General features: G+C 42.2%; 1 protein-coding gene across 1 annotated transcript in view; it reads right to left on the bottom strand.

The window, feature by feature from the left end:
* Positions 1-7611, bottom strand: part of acbd6 (acyl-CoA binding domain containing 6) — a 35106-nt gene extending 27495 nt beyond the window's left edge. Inside the window, exons 1-4 of the mRNA XM_084066863.1 lie at positions 7131-7611; positions 5897-5961; positions 4735-4831; positions 453-529 (exon numbers count right to left, since the gene is read on the bottom strand). Coding sequence (XP_083922989.1) covers positions 453-529; positions 4735-4831; positions 5897-5961; positions 7131-7427 — 536 coding nt within the window. The 5' untranslated portion in view covers positions 7428-7611. The remainder of the gene's footprint in view (positions 1-452; positions 530-4734; positions 4832-5896; positions 5962-7130) is intronic.
* Between the last annotated feature and the right edge of the window lie 1123 nt (positions 7612-8734).

The raw sequence follows: 8734 nt of genomic DNA, 5'->3' as shown, positions 1-8734 counted from the left end.
TTTCCTCACTGAATAGCCTAATACTAAGTTGAGAAAAATCACTTTACTGTAAAGCAGTCTTTAAGACCGAAAATGACATAAAGACATAAACATAAAGCTGTATCACGACACGATAACCAAAATCTCAAAGTCTCATATTGCTCAGATCACAGCAAGAATTGTAGTGTATATTTGTTGAACTGGATTATTATTACAGTGATTCCTATGCTTAAATCACACTCCATCATATGACGTTATCACTCTCCTAAAACAGACGATCTACAAGCTCACAATACGTTGTAATGCAACCCATAATGAGCTTGTAAATGGGCTATTTTCAGCGAGCGACACCGTTGTACGATGAAGTATAAGTCAGACATAGTGTGTGTGTGTGTGTGTGTGTGTGTGTGTGTGTGTGTGTGTGTGTGTGTGTATGTGAGAGACACATGCACATATTTCTCTGATGTACATACCTGATCTTTTCTTCCTGGTATAGAGAGCTGACCGCTGGTCCCGCAATGCCTATTCTTCTCGCTGCTCCTCGTCTTTCCTATGGCGTACAACAGCAACACATTACAGCACATCACCCCATCATGGACACACTCATTCACACTGATGATACATTGACTAATAACTAATAGCTAATGGCAACAATGTAGGGCTCTCTAGCTCCTGATGAGAACCCAACAATAGTCGGTGGACTGGAAGTGTATCACTTCACTAGCATGGAAACACCAACCTAGGCCGTTAAAACATCTGTATCATTTTAGATTTTTTTGCGTTGGCTATTAAAATATTCCAGATACACAAGCTCACAGCGCGTCACTTCGTCTGCCTCTGCTTGTACATCTGCTATTTTTGAAAAATGTTGAAAGAACTACTTATTTAGAAGCCATTTGTAGAATCGGCCTCAGGTCTTAATGGGCTAGTCTAGTTCAGTTTAAGCTATCCAATCTGCCAAGCTGGCCAGTCTATGAACACGTGCAGTGTCCTCATTGTGTTGTGCTTTAAGAGGAAAACAAAGGGTCCGAATTATTCTGCTCGCACTGAATAGCTTGGGTACTGTGTTAAACATTTCTACCTGTAGTCCAGTGCACTGACGTGTGTCATAAACAAGCTCTAAAACTGTGAGAAAGACCTAATCTCTTGGGCCGCGGACATGACCTGTATGATTGACAAACATAGACAGACATGACCTCACTGGTACGAAATGGGTTGTTTCATGCAAGAGAACAACAGGAAAATATTTAGGGCATACATTTGTGGGCCTTGTTAATCTTCTTGTGTTTCATAGCATTCCACATGATATTCAGTTTGGTTTTATTAGCCGGTCCATTTTTCCTCCTCCCCTGTGACTCACAAAAGATTCCACGCAAATCTGATTTCAGAAAGTGTGTGTGTGTGTGTGTGTGGGGGGGGGGGGGGTGACAGGCGGAGCAAAACAACTGCGGCGCGTGCACTTTTGGGAAAACACTAATTCATTTCTGAAACTCAGAATATTCGCTGATGCACTGCCCCTGTTCCTCTGTAATATAATGTAATATAATGCCTGTGTCTCCTCTACAATGGGAGCTGGGAGCAGAGGTCAGACGGGCTATTATTCTGTCCTGAGCGTCTCTCTCTATGCACTCTCCCCACTAACACCGTATCACTGCGCTCCGATGAGAGTGGCCACTGCCGCGCCGCTTTGTTAACACTAACACAATCAGCTCCTATTCAGCGGGGGCGTTTGTGCTTTTTCTGCTTGGCCTGCCTATCGGACTTTTCTCCGGGCATTGTGCCTCGTATAAAGTCAGCGATGGCCTGTAGCGCCCCGACTGCAGAGAAAAGGACGTGTCAGGATTGGACGCGTGGCCGTGATGGTGGCTGACACGTTACATTGTTGCAATGACAGAAATGGAGAGAGAGGGGAAAAAACTGAGGGGGAGGGGCAGGGGTGAATCGAGGGTGCAAGGAGGAAGAGAGGGGGGGGGGGGGGGGGGACGAGTGGAGTAAAGACATGTTGAAGAAGAATGAAAGGGGGGGGGGGAAATACTGACGAGGGCAAGAGGCAAAGGGAAGACAGAATAATACATTATAGAAGACCAAATGGAGATGGAGGAGAGAGCAAGGCAAGGGGGCACTGGCTCATACCGGATAGGTGACAGCTCCATTGTTGCATAAGACAAGGACCTCCACTCTCTTATTCTACTTCAATACAAGTTGTATGGGCTTTATTTAATCTGTCTGTCCCTGGTACACCAGCATATCACCCCAAATCTATCTTCCTGTCTAGAAGGTCTCTACACAGACACATATACAGTAGACACATCACATGTCTGTATTCCTGTCTAGAAGGTCTCTTAGAGCACACACTCTAATGGCTACTTGAAGATATAACCATGGTAACTTAAGGTTACTAAACTATTCATTCATATCAAAATATTATCCCTTTGATTACTTTCGATACCGAATACAGAATAGAGACAGGACGGTAGTTGCTGTGTTCTAATTTGCTTCCCATTTTGCATAGAGGGGTTACTCTTGCCAATTTAAATGTGTGAGGAAAATGACCTTGATAATACAATCTGCAGTGGTTGGAGGTGGTCTCCCTGCTCTTCCATTGAGAGATTAGACCTTGGTGTTTGGTAGAACACCCTACTGGTTGACAAGTATAGCCCTGCCTGAAGCTCATAAATTGACCAAATGGGGATTGATTCCCTCTTGAATTAGCGGTAGATGTTGGTTTGCCTCACGGGAGAGTCAGGTTAGAATCTCAGGTGTTAAAGTTGCAATTCTCTGTCGGAAGAGGACATAAAACGTATGAGACATGAGACTTTATGTGACAGATTTATTTTTATTTTGTGAAAGCAATTATAACATGCAACTAATTATTTATTTTGTTGTTACTATTTGCTTTAGTTTTCCTTTCCAAATTTGATGGTCGAAGGCTGCAATGTATTTTGCCTCATCTTTATCTACACCTGGCTAATTAAGTTGCTTATTTGAGTTGCTTATGTTACTGACCAGTAATTAAATCTTAAGATGACTAAAAGTTAAACAATTCATGTATCCTTTATTTCTCATTAGTATCAAAATCAATAAATAAGTAATATCAAAGTAAATCTAACCATTGGAAAAAATATTTATCTGTGCTTAGAAAAGCATAAAGCCCTACAGCAACAATAGAATGGAAGAGTATTTCTGTATCAAAATCTAATTCAAAATCAATATGCCACTTTTTGTATCCTTCTTCCTGATAATAACAACATTTAGGTATGCTGGCCTGGAAGAAGTTTCCAGTGTTATGTAACAACAAACTCTTCCCAACTGACAACGAGGCTTGTTGTAGTCAGCGGTTGGTTCCCTTGGTTGGCACCATAGCAACACCTCTCCCCTGACAGCCCAATGGGCATGCACACAAACAGTTATTTGTGCAGATAATATATATATTGAAACCCCGTGAAGAGGATTACTGATTCTCATCCTCTGTTTTTCTATCTCAATGATTTGGCATAAAGAACCATTATGAAGACATAAGATATTAAATTGTCTCACACTGACCTCTGCTGGTCAATATACTGTACTGCATTCTAAAAATCTGGAAGGAAGGATGGATGGATGGATAGATTGATCCTGAGGGTAATTCAGTAGTCATAGTAGCACCACAGTAAGGATGAAACAAGGATATAGGTAAGGGTATAGAACACACATGGGCAACATAGTGCCCGGGGGCCGGACCCGGCCCTTTGACCATCTCAATCCGGATGGAGTGGTGCATATCGGATAAGATGAGATACGGCATTGACGTGGATTGTTTTATGTAATCTTTTCATTGTAATCTCGTACAGAGTACACCAGAGTGATACAAAAAGAAAGATCAACATTTTGCAACTGAAAATTCTTGTTGTGAAAGCAAGGACCTTATTCTAAAGTAGTCTGGCATGTCTACCAAATTCATGCAGTTGTAACATCATCCAGCACCATGTGTTTCAAGTTTCAATTCAATGTGTACATTGTACAATTGTATACCCCTGGTATAGAACAAGCACAAAATAAGTAGTAGTAACACTACTAGGATAGGATAACACTAGGATAACAATATCCTATATACTCAAATTGCGAGGGTGGGTCGACCGTGGAACGTGGATGTCACAAACGTAACATCCGGACTTGCAAGGTGCACTGTTGCTCCGATTCATAACCAAACTTGGCACAAACACTTTTCAGGGGACTGCCATGAGAATAGTCCTGGTCAGGGGCCTCTGGGTGCCACAGGCGCACCGTTGCTCCGATCCGCACCAAACTTGGCACAGGCACTGTTCAGGCGACTGCAATGACAATAGTCACACCAGGGGCCACGTTTCACAACCCAGCTGACTGTGTCAGGGGCCCCCAGGGGCCATGTGGTACAACCCAGCTCTACTGCTGCCTTAGGCCCCTGGGGCCACACATTGTACAACACAGCTTACTGCTGCTAGGTGCCCCCTGGAGCCACACGTTGTCAAGGCTGGATTGGATAGCTTAAACTGAACTAGACTAGGCACTGTTGCTCTAATGTGCACAAAACTTGACACAAACACTGTTCAGGGGTATGGCATGAGAATTGTCACACCAAAGAATATAAATTGCACACAAATCCTTATTTTTCGTATTTATTATTTGTAAATGAATGTGCAAAGTCTTAAATACCAAATGCACCATTTGATGTTGACGTAATTGAAATGTCATTGTACATGTCTATAATCTTATATTCAATCTCTTTGTTGTCATTACCTTGGTGCTGCCTTCAGGGTCTAATGCATTGACACAGGAGACATACTCCTGCATGGCCTGCTCTTTCTCCATGTCTCCAAGCTGCTTCCAGGCTTGCCTGAAGAAAGTTAAGAAACGACAGCACACCATAAACAATAATATGACTATTTAGTACGGTAACAAGAAGAGTGAGCAGACTGGGCACTATGGGAGAGTGGGCAACTCTGTGTAAAATTGGCTATTTTTCCCAAAATGTAAAGTATGTAATGTAAAGTATAAATGATTAGAACATGCTTGAACATTCGACAATTAAGGTCTAATATTACTACAACTGCTACAGATTTCTACAAAAGCGTCATGTCATTTTGGGCATGAACAATAAGTTGAAGGATACATTTAGGTCTGATAATGATGTACCGTGCATGTTCAGATATCACGTATATGCGTCTCCCACAAGAGACCAAAGTTCTACTGCTCCTCCAGACGGAGTACCTGCTTGACCAGCAGCTTATGAGCTTGAGGCAGCACTTGTCAACCAGTAGGTTTCCTACCCCGATACCAGGTTCTAAATTTGTCAATAGAAGAGTCGGGAGACCACCTCCAACCACTGCAGATGTGCTAGTTATATCCTATTAACATAATATACCAAACAGATTGCTCATAGTAACACTTTGTTCATTAAAGTATGTTCCAGATTGCAGCTTTACCTTGTTCTGTATTACTTAAAACAGAGGAAGACTACCGCATGTATTTTCCTGTGACTTTAATCATGTGCAAGCACAACCTAAAATATTAAAACCGTTACCTTTAACATTGACAGTAAGTAAGTAAGTACAGTAGCTCCATGCAATGTGACTGTACTTCTGCCAGTATCAGTATCAGGGTAATATGCCTACAATCTTTCTCATCAGATAGGTACGCCTAATTTACACTTTCTCACACACACACACACACACACACACACACACACACACACACACACACACACACACACACACACACACACACACACACTTTGCTTCATCGTGTTTCAAACTGGCATAAGGTTAATTGGAGCGATGATGAAAAGGTTATTTCCTAGAGGGCAAATGTATTCATTTGCGTGTAGATCTAATTAATGTTTTTATGGCCTGTACAAACGCATTACAGGCTATATAGCTTGATCACTACACAGGCTACATACCATTTTCTCTGTCCTTCAAAGTCAAAAAAGCCAGGCTTTGGTGTATTGCACTTTCCCACTTTGACCTGTGAAGATTAAAAAAATCATCAATTGTAACTCAGACATAACAGCAATAAAAGACATACAGCATAATTCCAATGCATGCATATTTGCCAATGTTAAATTAAAGGTAGGGTAAGTGAGTTACTTTGGTTAAAATACGTGTTAAATAGCTCTATATTCTGATAGTACTCATTGTTATAGACTCTGTGTTTGTTCAGTAAAATGAGTCTCCATGTCTCTCCAGCTCTTTAATAAACAGAAAATGCATTTTCAGTGCTCTCTCCTGATTGGCTTACATGTTGTCACCCACCTGAAAATGTACTATATGTTAACTAAAGAGCTGAAGAGACCCCTGCGACCGAACAAATATTCTGTAGCAATGATTACTATCAGAATATAGTACCGTACTTTAACCTTTTAACAAACAAATATCACTTACCCTACCTTTAACTCTGAGAAATTGAACCAAATAGACTCTTGCAGATGTGTACAAATATTAAAGGTCCATTTGGTTCACTCAGAGGTCCTCTCACAAGTAACAATTAATAATAGTGTATGAGTTGTATATAAAGCGTTATAGATACGGTCGATAGCAAGTGTTACCCCAATTTACAACACAAAACAAACTTGACAGTGACCCCAAAAACTAGGGTAAGGGTGTAAAAGCACTGTAGTAATTTTGAGCCATTTTTACTTTACTGGAGTATTTCTAAAGTTCAGTACTTTTACTTCTACTCCACTACATCTCAAAGGCAAATATCGTACTTTCACTCCACTACAATTATTTGACAGCTTTAGTTACTAGTTACTTACTGATTTTGATTATTATTACAAAACACACTAAGAACTTCAGCCCTTTATAAATTTCGACCATTTGAAAATAGCAGATCTACAAGCGTGTGCTTGTAGATCTGCTATTTTCAAAAGATTTTTTTACACATTTTATACATTTGAAAACCTCTGAAATTGGACATTCTGCATAATAATGAGTACTTTTACTTTTGGTACTTCAAGTACATTTTGATGCCAATACTTTTGCACTTTTAACTCAAGTAACATTTTGAACACAGGCCTTTTACTTGTAAACAGAATATCTTTATATTGTGGTATTGATACTTTTACTTAAGTAAAGACATGTGAGTGCTTCTTCCACCACTGGGCCATACATAGTGATGCTGATGGTGACAGTCACCTGTTTGTAGCGGGCATACAGGTACAACAGCTGGTCCCTGCTGGCCGCCTGGACCAGGTCTCGGAGACGGTCCTCCGCCGCAGTCTCGAACTCCTGCTCCAGTTCCTCTCCTTCCAGCCGACCGGACCCCATGTCCGCCGCGCCACTACAGTCCCCAAACTTCCCCAGACCCAGATCCGAGTCGGCAGAGTCCGTTCCGGCTCCTCCGAGCGGCTCTCCTGTGTCGGGCCGAGCCGGATCGGTCCCCCCCGAGCCTGTGGCCGAATCTGGGGAGGACGATGGAGACCGAGAAGCCATTAGTTTTTAAATGTTGTACCGTTATGGTAGTTAGTGTTGAAGACGCCGTTTTAACAACAGCACTAGCAGCAGCGATCCGGATCGTTTTACTGGATCGCACTCATGGTGGGCTACGATGTGTCAGTAATAAAGATTTCTTTAATCCCGTTCCGTGGATCCCTATCCTTGTTTCCCATGGAAGTCGGGTTTGTTTGTGTGTGGATGGTCCGCTGGCAGTGTTGCCAGGTTTTGCGAGAGAAATAAGCTGCCAGGTCTATGAAAACAAACCCAAAAGAAGCCACATGAGCGCTCTCTAACCCCTATATATTGGTTATTTGAAAAATAACCGATCTACAGGCTTTGCGACGCGCTGTGAGCTTGTAGATCTGCTATTTTAAAAGAAAAATCTTGGGGAAAAATTGGAATATTTTCAAATCCACAATATCTTGTATGGGGGCTCTGCTGGCAAGAAATATTTTCAGATTGGGTCCAGTGGCGTACCCACCATAGAGGCAGGGCAGGCGGCCGCCTGCCCAAGTAAAATCTAGCCTCCCCTAGAAAATAAAGTAAAAGACTGAAAAACAGGCAGTGAAAAAAATCCAAAGAGAATAGTGGCCGTCGGACCTCGTCCATTCACGCGGGCAGGCAGCCAATCACTACCGTATCCAAACAGCAGAGCGACGTACGTCGCCTATACTATAGTGATGCAAATGTTTGCCTTTATCTTCATGGGGTGCCAGGAGTGCCAGGGGTGGGGGTCTCTGGGCCATCACCTGTACTCACCAGACATAAGTATGAGAGCAGCTTGAACCATTAAACTACAACATGAAGAAACCACTGCTGAATAACTGATTGATTGATTATACTTGCATATTGTTTTTATTAACGTTTTTCAGTTTTGTAGTCAGTGTTGCGTTGTTAACTTGTTTCCCCCGAGTACCCCCCCCCCCCCGCCCCTTCGGAGTGGGGGGGGGGTAGGTAGAGAAAAAAATCTCGCCTGCCCTAAATGTAATTTCTGGGAACGCCACTGATTGGGTCTACACATATATATTAATTTGGGGGTCCTTGACATGAAAATGTTAGAGAACTACTCGTTTAAACAACATTAGGAAACAAACCCCCAAAACCGCAACCCACAACTAGACAATATTTACAAGCAACTTTACAGAAAGACAAGCCCAAAGTCGCTTATAATTAGCAGACATGGCAACGCTGTCCGCTGGTCCGTGCGTGGTACAGTCTTCTAAAAACACCGGCTAGAAACAAACGTTCTGGGTTTTATTTCCCCCGGTGCGACAGACAGACCTTCGGGTGTGTTGTTTGTTGTA

The sequence above is a fragment of the Gymnoscopelus microlampas genome (assembly GCF_963454915.1).
Source record: "Gymnoscopelus microlampas genome assembly, chromosome: 9".
NCBI classification, from domain to species: domain Eukaryota; kingdom Metazoa; phylum Chordata; class Actinopteri; order Myctophiformes; family Myctophidae; genus Gymnoscopelus; species Gymnoscopelus microlampas.
Note: the sequence above shows the minus strand (reverse complement) of the source record. Positions and strands in the feature narration are given on the sequence as shown.